This window comes from Gopherus flavomarginatus, chromosome 9, assembly GCF_025201925.1.
Source record: "Gopherus flavomarginatus isolate rGopFla2 chromosome 9, rGopFla2.mat.asm, whole genome shotgun sequence".
Classification (NCBI taxonomy): Eukaryota; Metazoa; Chordata; order Testudines; family Testudinidae; genus Gopherus; species Gopherus flavomarginatus.
Genome location: NC_066625.1, coordinates 18,008,261 through 18,022,390, shown reverse-complemented (window position 1 = coordinate 18,022,390; position 14,130 = coordinate 18,008,261). Strand labels below are relative to the sequence as shown.

The following is a 14,130-nucleotide window of genomic DNA, read 5'->3' as shown; positions in this document are numbered from 1 at the left end:
AGAGGTGCTGAGCAACTTGAACGGCACTAAAGTTGTGTGCATCAAGGGTCCCCACCAATGCTCAAGAGGCACTGAGCACCTCACAGCATTAGGGCCCTAGAGTAGATTGAATAAGATGTAATGTAATTTAGATGTAATGATCAGCTGACCTTCTGCTATGGAAACCATTCGTGGACCTCTGCTGGGACTAGATGCCAGCAAGTCTGCGTTCTCTCTTACTTCCTGTACATGCAGTTAGTGTTGTCAGGATCAAAGGGTAAGCACATTTTTGGGGAAAGGGATGTTAATATTTCTTCTCTTTCCTCTAATGTAGTCCCTTTTTCATCTCATTTAGTTTACCGCTTACCTTCAGCCACAGGAATACCTGTAAATACAACATGAAAGCATAGAAGGACCTGATGTTCCATCAATGCCCCTCTATTGCCATGTTCTATATACAGAGAGGGTAAAATCCTGACCCCGACGAAGTCAATGGGAGATTTGCTATCAGCTACAGCGGGGACAGGATTTCCCCCAGAGTATGGACAAAATCAGAGAAATTAGAATTTAAAAGTGTTTGGAGTAAGGAACTGAAATTGTTTTTCCAGAAGAAAATCCCAGTCCGAGAATGCTTACTCATTGCCTCATCTGCAATGGCCTGCAGAACTGAGCCACATACATGCTTTTGGCAATTCTCCCAATTCAAGCAACACATCAGGCATGTGTTAATTTATTCTGGTCTGTCATTTTGGAAAGAGTTGGGGACGCAACATCACGTCTTGGTGCTATAGATGATGTTAAGCAGGGTCACAGAAAATGTGCACAGTTATGAAAGGTGTGAGTATGCAGGGAATGGGACACACTTTACAAGCTCCACAAAACAATTCATATGTAAGACTTTGGTACCATCTTCTACAAACGTAACCTAACAATAACCATACATTCCCAGTGAGGATACAAAGTGCCACTCTAGGATAGATCTGTAATACCCCACCAGAGTAATTTTTCTACATTCCTCTTACACTACACTCATTTCAACCTCTCCCTGTTGTTGAATAAAACACACTGCCAAAGGATAAGCACCAAAAGAGGAGTTTATGATGGATAGAAAAAAATAAGCCAATGTCATTAAGTATTACTGAGAGATTGTATGTGAATAAGGGCTGCAGGTTCAGATCCTTAAATACAGTCCCCAAAAATTACATAGGGTGTCTTCAATATTATCATCATGCAAAATATTTCATTCATATAATTATTTGCCCCCTTTCATTACATCACTGCTGTCAAAACAAGCAGGTCGTGACAAGGCTTCATCTTAAGTGGGTGTGTGCGCACGTATTGTACTCTGAAAGTGTCTTTGAAGCCAGCTGCTCCTCTCTTCTGCAGAATGGCAGGGCAGAGTTGGAAGAGAGCGGTGACCAATGGTGAGTGTGGAGATTAGAGATTATCCAGGCAACGGAATGAAACTTTAATTGTGCTGCAAAAGTGTCACAATCTCAGACACATACGAATATTTTTGTAATTATTTTTTATTAAAATGAAGTTATTTTTATGGAATAAAATTCTATAGTATTTGTATTTCAGGATGTAAAAATACTACAGTCAATTCTGTAGATCTCCTGGAGCACAGAAATACTATACTTCTAGCTGCAACCGGATAGGAAGCATCTTTGATTTTTCTCTCCTCAATTAGTTTTTGAGGAAGCACCCATTGATTTGTTGCCTTGCACTAAAGCCAAGCTTGTGGTAATTATTTTTCTCACTAGTTCATTGAACAATACTTATTGGGTGAAATTCTGCTCTCAGTCCCATGTAAATTTACAAGAACAGTATCAAAGTGAATGTAGTTACTCTGGAATTACATTGGTGTAAATGAGAACAGAATTTGGCTTATTCTATCCAAGTAAAAATGTACTGCAAACCTGGATAATACAATGAAATCACAAAGCCAGTTGAAATGTTATTAAAATAACTTCTCTCCCCTAAAAAAGTACACTTTGTGATTAACTGTAGATATACAACTGTCTGAAAAGTGTATGTGTTATAGGATCTAATATGTAGAGAGAAGGACAGTTCTCACATACGCTAACTTCACTTTATGTTAGGGTGAATAAAAGAAGCTTTACAAATCACTGTTCTCTGCTTTTTGCACTTCCACAGAAAGCTGAATATCCAGAGTTACAATCCTTTACAACTTACAATTGCTTTATTAATTATCATTTAATGCAATTACTATTGTTTGGACTAAAATCAGATTAAGAGCATTCTTTTAGCTTGTAAACATAATGTAAACTTCATGGCACCATTGTACAGGACCATATATTGTTTATAAGATTAAACTTGAACATGCCCCCAAAACAAAGAAATAAAGTCAACAGAGAGAATGCTTCAACACACTGGAACAGAAAAGATCAGCATTACTTGGTAATACATCTTCCCACACTAAGCAGATTATTGAATTTACAAGTCTGGATTTTATGGAGAAGTTAGCAAAACTGGTAAGGAGAATTGCATACATTACAGGATGCATTTGTAAAAGTGCCTGATTTTAAGCCATCAATAACCTAAAGTTTACTCACCTACGCCACAGTCAGTGATTTGCACTCACCTTGGCTGATTTTAATGTTTGTCTGTGGGAAAGCCTGGGTAGCGAGCAAAACCATTGAGAGGAGCACACAGAAATCCCATCTGATCACCATCTCTGACTGAGGACAAAATTTCATTTCCAGGTGTGCAGAGAGCTAATGACATGAAGCCTTTTCTTAGTTCGGTATCGCCTTGGTCTGCTGCTGAGATTCCTGGAGCAGATGTGAATATACTTTGTACACTGCACCCTCCCCCGAAACTCCAAACTTTCACAATGACATGCTAGGAAGGCTGGCCAAGCTCCCTCCAGTGTCATATCACACTCCACACAACAACCAAGAGCTTCCCAGCTAAGACATTGCAGAGAAGCTGCTACTTCCCATTTCACTGGCAGAAGTTAGTTACTTTAAACCATTTTTTTCCTCAAAACTTCTGGTGAGGTTTTAGAAAGCAGGCATGCACACCTCCTAGTCGTGAGCCTTCAAATGTGAAGTTCTCTAGTCAAGCAAACCACATTCCCTTTCTGCTTCCATGGCTGCTTCTTGAGAGATTGTGTTTGTGTCTATTGACTTATCAATGTTTTATGCCACTCTAAGCAATGCATAGCAGATGTATGAGAGGTACTTTCTGGCAATATAGCCCTAAATTCTGGAGCAGCAGCACTCAGAATGGGACCTAATTGCTTAGACCAGGGGTCAGCAACCTTTCAGAAGTGCTGTGCCGAGTCTTCATTTATTCACTCTAATTTAAAGTTTCACGTGCCAGTAATACATTTTAACATTTTTAGAAGGTCTCTTTCTACAAGTCTAAAATATAGAACTAAACTATTGTTGTATGTAAAGTAAATAAGGTTTTAAAATGTTTAAGAAGCTTCATTTAAAATTAAATTAAAATGCAGAGCCCCCCGGACCGGTGGCCAGGACCCGGGCAGTGTGAGTGCCACTGAAAATCAGCTTGTGTGCCACCTTCGTGCCATAGGTTGCCTACCCCTGGCTTAGACTATACGGTTTGGTGCTGGAAAGATTTGTAGATTTCACATGGTGTACAGAAAAGTCACAACTTCAAACAAATAATATTATCAATGGTGGGGGAAGTCTGTGTTAAGGTCAGCAAAAGATGTACCTGACAAGCAGCCCTGGAGATACAGGCGCGCTAATTTAAGCCTTGACACTGCAAGTTCTCCCAAATGGGTGGACCCCTGCACTCATAGGGACCCCCTCTGAAGTTATTAACCTTATTGAAGTTAATGGATTTCTGCATGCGTACAGTGGGGCTGCCTGCATGGAGCAGCTTGCAGGATTGGGGCCTTTTTTGGTGTATTGAATTTTTTTTTAAAATCCATTATTCCTGAATTTTATGCAACTTTTCTGAATGCTTTCAGCTCCACATAGATCAAGACACTAGAGCCGGAATCTGTATCTGCCTGCAGCAATGCATACAGCTATGCACAAAGCCATAGGATGGCCCAACCCTCCACCTTTGTTTGACCTCCAGACTGAAAGGCTTGAGAAGTGAATGCAAGAGCCTGCCGGTTATTAAGGAATTACATTCAGAGTGAAGGGCAGGCTAAGAGCCCCAGGGGCTGTCTCTGACCATTCTAATTGGCCATACGCATTGATATGGCAGCATGGCAAACTCACACTTCGAGGCCCAGGCTTCCCATCACAACATGGGTAAACACTTCAGAAGACGAGAGGGATATTTCTCCCTCTAAAATGGAGATACAGAGAAAAAACAAAACCAACCATCAGGTCACACTTCCTTTAATTCCATTATTTTTATATGGACTCTGTAAACAAAGCGGTGAGATTCATGAGCATTTTGGGCTGACGTGGCCATTTTGATAGCCAAACAGATGAAAATGTCAGTCCATGGGCCTGATCCTGCAAAGGGTTGAGCTCTGGGGGCCTGATCGGAAAACCCTTTGGAGTTTGATTCCTGATGGGTATTGGATCAGAACCTATATGCAGTTCAAAATCTCCTCCCGCAGCAGATTTACACCAGTGTAACTCCACCAACTTCACTGGAATTTCTCGTGATTTATCCAGGGTAAGTGAGAAGAAAATCAGGACCAACAACTTGGCTTCTCTTTTTGTTGTGCACTGAACGTAACTGACCGAACTGGACACACACCTGAGTCGGGCTAATAAGTACCACCTCAGTATACATGGCACAAATAAATAGATCTTTATTTTCAATAAATATACACTCTCCATCATACCAGACAATATGCCATGAAAAAATGTACAGAAGCATCCAACAGAACAGACAGCTTGATTGTAGCTAAAACTCGCTCAGTGGTTTGAAAAACTACCTTGTTTAGTACATAAAACACAGAAAGACCCACTGCAGCCTGCTAAGAAGGGAATTAAAACCGGGTGTTGTTTGGGGTGTTCTTACTGCAAAAGCTCCCAAAGCAGGATCTTTTGCACAACATAAGAAAGGTCTTTAAAACTTGCCATGACTTTTCCAGAATACACTTGATTGAAAAGGTTTATTTTGCTATATCATACTCTATCTACTTTACATACAGAGATTGCTATATTAGAGTGGCAGGGTCTCATTACTGACATAACATTAGCTCCATGTTATACATGGTTGTATGTGAGGGTCTGTGTGCGTAACACTGCACTTGCACACACACAAACACATACACACACCCAGATGCACAAAGGCACACATACATACTAACAGGAGTTTAATTTTGTTGAACTAGTACAAAGACAAAACTGGAGTTAGAAGTGATTTTACCACATGTTCTATCATTTAAAAAACAAATACTCTAACTTATTTACCACATTCACCAAAGAGAACACACAAATACTTACATCTCCAATAAAATGAGTCATGGATCGGTACTGTAAGGGTAGCGGAGGCAACTCAAAAAGTTTCCAGTTAACTCAGAATCTCCATGGCAGATCAGCCTATAATCTGCTCTGCAATACGCTGAAGCAGGTGAAGAACGCTTCTGCATTAATAGTGACCTTTTGAATAATCTCCATTATAATGTACATGGATTAAAAACAGTGGTGTGGATGCAGCAGATGATACAAATAGTAACAGGTCCAACAGGCCACATTAGTAGTGACCCTGCAAAAATAATGGGCACAGGAACAAGTGATACATGGTTTGCATTATGAAGGTCCACTGAGGCACGTAGGCTAACGCAGCCAGTTTGTTACCAGCAGCTGTAACAGTTACTTTCAATTCCATGGAAATCACATGGGAGCGCGTGTGGGTTTCATTTTTTTCCTCAGTTGTTTGCTTGTGTTGTGATGAAGGACCATTCTCACGTCACCTCAAGAGATGCTGGCGAGACGCGATCACACTCAGCCCTGGACCGCAAGCTGTGCCATTGCTCCACGGCTGTCCGATGGGAATTGAGCATTCGACGCCAATGGTTTGACTCTGGTGAGCCTGTAGAATATTGACCGATCACAATCCTTCCAACAAAGTCATTGCTGCTTTTCACGTTGTGGCCGTAAACTGAAGAAACAGAAACGAAAGTGGGTCAACAAACATCCCCATCGCATCTACAGAAAGCCGCCCTTCTCTCAGTTACTAACACCACATTTGGTGAGCGCAGAACTCCAACCAGGCAGCTGGGACCATTTTAAGATCGAAAGAACCATTTCACAGTTGAAATTGTACAGGAATGAATCCAGGTAAATTGCAGAACTTATGTACAAACCAAGAAATCCTCATATCCCCATAGCACAGCTAGGAGCAGAGTAATGCAGAAAAGGAAGGGAAGGATTCATAGGGAATCTAGAACAGTCAAAAAAAGGAGCTCAGTAGCAAACGGTCCTCAAGAGTGAGATCCTGGCCTCACAGATTGGGGAGTTTTGCCATTGACTTCAATAGGGCCAGGATTTCATCACTAGAGAATAACATCAGAGTAATCCAAGGGAACAACCCAGAGGCCACTGAAATCAATGGAAAAAGACTCCTCCTGACTTTGATGAGTTTTGGATGAGGTCCTAAGATTAGCAGCACCTTTGGCAGAAGGAAAGAAGGAATCTTCCTGCAGTAAATGTCTGCGGTGATCAAATGTATTTTTGTATTAGACCATATGCCACATAGAGGACATGGACAGGGCATGGAAAATGGTATGTAAAATTCTGGTTATTGTATAGAAAAGACTTTGCAAAAATTGTAAGCAAAATACCTCAGCATTTTGGCCTACAAAAACGGTTATGCAGACCTGGTTAGTTGCTTGGAAAAAATAAATGTTATCTTATAGATTAAAATAAGATTCTAATCTGAGATGCATACCTTGGTGGGAACGAATTGGAGCTTGTTACAGTGATATTTAGAAAACAGAAAACGTAAAGGGAAAACAACTAGCTCATACACAATTATAGTAGAATTTTTTTATGTAAAAAGAGGTTGAGATTTTGGTCCAAACTCACTAAGGATGAAACAGGTAAATATAGTGAAGGATTTTAAGTGAATGGATGCTATGTATACTCCTTTCATTTTCTAGTTGCAAATGTGCTAATTAAAATTACCAGAGATCTCGATCCATAGAAAACAATCAGACATGACAAGGCTGTCCAGTGTGATGTGTATAAAGGGCCAATTTTCAGTAATTATCACTAGAGCTACTTGTTAAAAGTCCAGCTAAGCAACAAAGAGGGAGGAATAAACCTAATATCCTGTTCCTTCTATTAACCTCTCATAGTGGAACAAATGGCCACCCACAACAACAGAAATCATAATTATGCAATATAAAGGCATGACCCTGGAAAGCAGGGAACACTCCCGTGAGATTGGATTGAGGGCACCCAGCAGCTTGCAGGACAAAGTCCTCCATCAGCGCAGTAGGAAGATGGATGAAAGGGTTTGAGAAAGCCAAAGGCTTTGTCTACACTAACACTTCTGTTGGTCAGAGGTGTGAAAAAACACACCCCTGACCGACAAGTTTCACCGACAAAAGAGCCAGTGTGGACAGCACTATGTTAGTGGGAGACGCTCCCTCCCACCGGCACAGAGCGGTTACACAGGAGACTTTACAGCGGCGCACCTGCAGCGGTTCAGCTCCATAGTGTAGACATAGCCAAAGTCAGAGGGTTCCCAGGCACTGGCTAGAATCAGAAGGATCAACAAAAAATCTTTAAAACTGGATGGATTTCTAGACTTCCAGTATAAAGTGATGCAGAATGTAACTCTTCTAGGGGATTAATGGAGGCAAGTTACCAAGCACTGGATACTCTAGCCCTATTCCCTACAAGTGTCTTTTTATAATTCTATATTTGCTATTATACTAACATCACTCTGTAAATATGCTAATTAACTATGTATAATATACTGTTCTTAGCATGCAGCAGGGATGGCCTTTGGCTTGTAAAGGCCTGAAGCCCTGGGCTTCCCCTTTTCTGTCCTTTTGGCTAATACATCATGCTGCCCCAGGCTGCTAACTCAGGGCCCGATCTGGCTCCCATCAAAGTAGGTAGGGGATTGGACTGAGGTAGTGCCAGACAAAGGGTTGCATATACAAAGTGCCATCTGCAGAAGGGGGAAATTTACTCAGGAATCTCCAGACAAAATTCCTGACTCATCATCACTTGGGGAACAGGGTTTTGCAAGGACAGGGCATAGACCTATCCCTTTGCACTGTTCCCTGGGGCCTTCTCCCCTCATGGCACAGGTAAGCACAGCTTACATACCAGACCCTGACACCCCTGGAGCAGGAGATACAGCTGCAACTATCAGCATGAACTCCCAAAGCAATTCCCAGTGGAGCTCTGCCTCAACCAGCAAGCCATTCCCTCTAAACTTGCAGCTCTCCGAATGCATGATGTTCCCTAGGGGGGAAACAGAGAATAATGTCTGTCTATAATGCCAGACATATAATATAATACTCCCATTTTCTCTGATACTTACGGTATATCCAGATGTACCTGATGTTCTATCAAACTATTCTGGAATATTTCCAGTTGACACTACTAAAATGCATAAAAGTTCTGTCTCTCAAATACTTGACAGTCCCAGTTTAGAAACAGTTAACACCATTTTGCTGAGCCTGTGCTATAAAAACAATATGAGCTCCAAACATGGAGGGCAGTGTTTGAAAATTCCACTTTAAAACTCTGAATGCAGTGTGTGTTTTTAAACTACAATCAATATTTTAATTTGATTTACACCCCAAGACAGGAGGTCAGATTCTGGTCTCAGCTATACCAGTGGAGATCTGGAGTAACTTGATTCACTCTAAGGGAGCTACTGCAAAGGAAAGCATGGCGTGGTGAGAATCAGCCCTGTTTTCTGTGGAATGGCCATGCATGCAAGGCAGAATTTCAGACTATCCATCTCTTTAACTAGTACACAGCCTGTAGGAGTTATTAATGAGTTCTCATAGAAGGCAATGCATCTCAAACATACCCAGCAGGACTATGAGAAATGCCTGAAAGATCCCAAGGGGGATTTATTATCTGACAGTAAACAAACATTATGCAAAAAACAACAACAAAAAGCCCCCCAAAACACACCCTCGCCCAACTTCTAGAACGGTATTTTTTTTCTCTTTGTTTCAACAACAAAAGAGGAAGCAGAACCCTGAGACACAATACCATGTAATTTAAACCATCAGGGATAGGATATTCTACACTAATTAATCACAGCACAGATTGGCAAATGCAAAGTATTCCAGGCAATAAAAGGTTCCTTAACAATCACTTAGGGTATGTCTACATCTACAATTTTGCAGCGCTGGTTGTTACAGCTGTATTAGTACAGCTGTATAGGGCCAGCGCTGCAGAGTGGCCACACTTACAGCAACCAGCGCTGCAAGTGGTGTTAGATGTGGCCACACTGCAGCGCTGTTGGGCGGCTTCAAGGGGGGTTCGGGGAACGCGAGAGCAAACCGGGGAAGGAGACCAGCTTCCCCGCGGTTTGATCTCGCGTTCCCCGAACCCCCGAGCAAGCAGGTCTCCTTCCCTGCGGTTTGCAGGGGGGTTCGGGGAACGCGAGAGCAAACCGGGGAAGGAGACCAGCTTCCCCGCGGTTTGCTCTCGCGTTCCCCGAGCCCCCCTGCAAACCGCAGGGAAGGAGATCTGCTTGCTCGGGGGTTCGGGGAACGCGAGAGCAAACCGGGGAAGGAGACCAGCTTCGCAGCGGTTTGCTCTCGCGTTCCCCGAACCTCCCTGCAAACCGCAGGGAAGGAGACCTGCTTGTTCGGGGGTTCGGGGAACGTGAGAGCAAACCGCAGGGAAGGAGACCTGCTTGCTCGGGGGTTCGGGGAACGCGAGAGCAAACCGGGGAAGGAGACCTGCTTGATTACCAGAGAGGCTTCCTCACGTATGCTGGGATACCTGCTTATTCCACGGAGGTCAAGAAAAGCGCTGGTAAGTGTCTACACTTGATTACCAGCGCTGGATCACCAGCGCTGGATCCTCTACACCCGAGACAAAACGGGAGTACGGCCAGCGCTGCAAACAGGGAGTTGCAGCGCTGGTGATGCCCTGCAGATGTGTACACCTCCTAAGTTGCAGCGCTGTAACCCCCTCACCAGCGCTGCAACTTTGTGATGTAGACAAGCCCTTAATGTTGGGACTGTAAACTGAGTATTGTTCTGGTGAACCTAGGCAGATTGGATTGCAGTGATTTTATGTGCCTTTTAAAGTATATACATTTCAAACCATTTTCTTTAATTCCAAGAGAACTACCTGAGGGTACAGCACTCATCTCCCAGCCTAACTACCCAAAGGAGAATTCCAGTGCTTATCTGGTGTGTCAGATAATTAGCATATTGAATCGTTAGGGTAGAAATATGCTAATTATACTACAGCTTACTACCACCATTATTAGTACTGCTATCACTGGTAGCACTGGTGCGGTTTCACGATTTCTGAAAAAAGTGAAAAGAAATTTCCTGGTGTTCACCTCCAGAATGGATGTTAGACTTACTTCAATCAGGTGGCATTTTAGGACTGCAACAGATAGCCCTCTCCTCTACTATCATGTCTACAAACAGTCTCAATGAATTCACATCTTGAGATAATAAAGGCTGCTGCTTGCGAAGATAAAACATCTTTGTCTGCCAAAAATTCAGTTCCATTTATCAGTCCATGAGCTCATTTTAAAATTCTAGGCAGTTCATCATTGGGAGCTAATTGTTTTATTCTACTGTTAAAACTGTCAGCATTTGCTTGGTAAACCATCTGTAATGGCTCAGAGGAACAGAACTGCTTAACAGGCACCACCAATCAGAAGGCTCTAAAGATACAGCTGTGAAATTAAGCCTCTTTTTAATCAGATCCAAGCACTGAATTTCTTTTCCTGCTAATTTTGTTTCTTACAAGAACAGCTTGGGAAGAGAAATTGGAAGACTCCATACACAGGGGTAAGAGAAGCTCAAAACAAAAATGGGATCTTTGTAGACTGCACCAGTTGTCCAGCAAATTGTACCAGTTAGATTTGTTATAGGTTTCCCTCACTGGGTGTATGTTATAATGTGCTTCATCTCTCAACTACAGAGGAAGAAACTGTTGTTCATTACCTGCTTTAGAAGTAGAACTTTCTTTATCAGCATGCCAGTTAAGCACTGCCTGGTGCACCGATAAGGGTGTGCTGGCCATTCTCCCTTCTCTACACTATTTATGCTCTCTTAGTAATTGCACACACAGAGGGTTGCTTTAAAGGGCAAACAGCACTCCTTTCCCAAGGTGTATATATACTCAGAGTGCTGGTGAAGACACTCAGCTGCTTCAGACATGGCCATTGCTAGGTTTGTCCCATTATACACACTTGCAGTCTCTGACCTATTTATTCACATTAAGAGAATTATAGTTTTGCCAAGGTACAACACAAGTCACAAGCAACCTTAGGTGGCACAGTGAGGAGACCAGAGTTGCTACTTAGCACAACCTCTGTGACAGGAATTACTCTGGCCAGGCGAGATTCCACAGGCAGAGATGAGAGAAGCAGACCACCAGTAATGTGTGCATCCACTATCAGACAATTAGCAATTGCTTCTAATGGCCACATCCGCGCAAGCTGAGATAGAAATGCCCCAGACACACAGCCCACACATCTTTGGGAAGTTCTGAGTGAGCCAACGGACCTGTATACTGTGGATATATCCAGCCTACCTGCTTTCAGGCCTGGGGAAGAGGCTCCAGATGCCCTCTTTCTGCCTCCCTTGTGCACCAGAGTGAAGCACATAAGCACTCATAACTGGGATTGCTTCAGATGAGGCAGCTCTGAAAGAAGGCACTGTCCAAGTAGTGCACATTCATTTGCTAAATAACACAAGGCTTGCTTCAGGGAGGTCACTGCAAGCCTAGAAGATGGGTTAACCCATAGACTTTTAAGGCCAGAAGGGGCCATCATGATCATCTAGTCTGACCTCCTGCACACAGTCAGCTACAGAACCTCACCCACCCACTCCTGTCATAGGCCACTAACCTATGTCCTCAACACTTGATTTAAAGACTTCAGTAAAACTGGTCCCAGGTCCGCAAACCTGATAACCCAGCATGGCTTTTTAAAGCATAAAATAAAGTACTTTTCTCGTCACCTGGATTCCCCCAAACTCAGCCAAGCTCTGGTTATGAACAGGTGGACACTTATTTTCCATTTTGTAATCTCTCTAACAGAAATTACACAACCGGATCTCATGAGGTATTTCTGCACGATAGCAGTCATTGCTGTGACAACAACATCCATTCTGAGGCCAAGATAGAGCAAAAAGCAATTCAAAAAGAAGAGATCAGGTGACTGGACACTCTGTGCTAATGAAACTAATTCCTTCTGTATCTGCACATACTGCAGCCTGTCATTGAAGAGATCAATTCTGAAATAAAAAGGTTCCCCTTTACCCTTTTAATGGAAATGTTGAAATATACATGAAAATTGGGTTCATCTATGTGCACTAAAAGAACTGCATTTTGAAGGATGAATATGATGCAAATAACATATTTGTATATGATGTATCTACCTGTGTTCTTCCTAAATGCTTTTTTCCTAGCTAAAGTACTGATTGGACTTTGTCTAGTGATGAGGTTTGCTCCAAATTCAGTTGTGAAGGATGGGGACCAACGGATCCAGCCATGTAACTCCTTCCTCCCACAAGCGTCCTGTAAGTACTCCTGATGACATTGCATGAATAAGGGGTTGCTGGATCGTGCCCTTAGGCCAGTGGTTCTCAAACTTTTGTACTGGTGACCCCTTTCACATAGCAAGCCTCTGAGTGTGACTTCCTCCCCTATAAATTAAAAACACTTTTTAATATATTTAACACCATTACAAATGCTGGAGGCAAAGCAGAGTTGGGATGGAAGTTGACAGTTTGTGACCCTCCATGTAATAAACTCATGACCCCCTGAGGGGTCCTGGTCCCCAGTTTGAGAATCCCTGCCTTAGGCCCACCTCCTATATCCAGTGTCCGGTCTGAGTAGCCAGGCTAGGCACTGGGCAGACGTGTGGAGAGACACCTCCTTCCAAGCCTGCAGAGTAACTGCTGAATGGCTCTAATAGGCTACTTCAGTGCTGTGCACGTTCCTAATGCAGAGTCCTATGGTACTAACTGGCCATTGGGAGATTCAAGCAGCAGCACATTCCCAGCAATGTTCCTCTCCTAGGCAGGCCATGCATTGTCCCCATCAGTCCTCTCTCTGCATGCTGTGACACAGGGGTCCCTACAAAGCCATGTGCTGGGGAGCAGAAAGGTTAAGCACCCTCTATGTGACATCTCTTGTCCCCTGTGCATTGGAACCATACAGCTTCACTGCCAAGAAGGCCTCAGTGCATACAGGGGACAGGACGGTGAGTTTGCCTTAGTCAATAGGAACATTTCACTAAGGTCACAACTCCATTTGGCACAGAACATTTAATGGGACCTGTGCATGCATGTCCCCCCTCCCCCGGAAGTAAACTCTCTCCTGTGGCATTCTCAGACCCTGTAGGCCACATTCTCAAGAGAGCATGACACACACACATATATGCTGGGGGAGGTAAGGGGTGGCTAAGCTCTTCTGAAAATCTGCATCTACTGTCACAACGGGAGCTGGTAGGTGCAGATCTGGTTTTGTGAGCCCACTGCCCTCTTCAAAGTCTTCTCCATGATCTCACTGGTCACACGCAGACAATCGTGTCTCCTGATCACTTGTAATTGCTTTTCATTTGGTAAATATTGCTAATGGTTTAAGGAGGTTTCTTTCTTACAAGGCCAGTTAGCCAGTGGGCAAAGTGACTCATTCCAGCTTCCTCTAGCTACACAGATGTAACTCAAACTTGTGCATAGGCTGTGCCGGTGTAAAAGATGACTTGCAAGGGTGCAGTTTACCTAGGTTTCAAACTACAATGGTGCAAAAAGAACCCAACAACATAGGCAAGACCTAATTGAGAATTGCAATAAAAGGGAAGCAGTAAAACAACTTTAAGGAGAAAACCCAAATGACATATTTATAATAACAGTCCCCCTGCCAGCAGCTTATAGTGTTTTTAGATCCAATACAATTAAAATAAATGGTTGTTTAAAACACTACAGTACTTTGCTCTTCTAGAGGAGAGACGGCTCTTTTTTGGCTCCCTCTCATTTTAAAAATATATAGTGTGCATAAT

The 14,130-nt window shown here is 43.0% G+C and overlaps 1 protein-coding gene across 6 annotated transcripts in view; it reads right to left on the bottom strand.

Moving 5' to 3' along the window:
- Window positions 1-4,733: 4,733 nt before the first annotated feature.
- SYT17 (synaptotagmin 17) overlaps window positions 4,734-14,130 on the bottom strand; it is a 78,504-nt gene continuing 69,107 nt past the window's right edge. For all 6 annotated transcript variants that reach the window (XM_050967754.1, XM_050967752.1, XM_050967753.1 and 3 more), the window contains one exon: window positions 4,734-6,051. In XM_050967754.1, coding sequence (XP_050823711.1) covers window positions 5,855-6,051 — 197 coding nt within the window. In that variant the 3' untranslated portion in view covers window positions 4,734-5,854. The remainder of the gene's footprint in view (window positions 6,052-14,130) is intronic.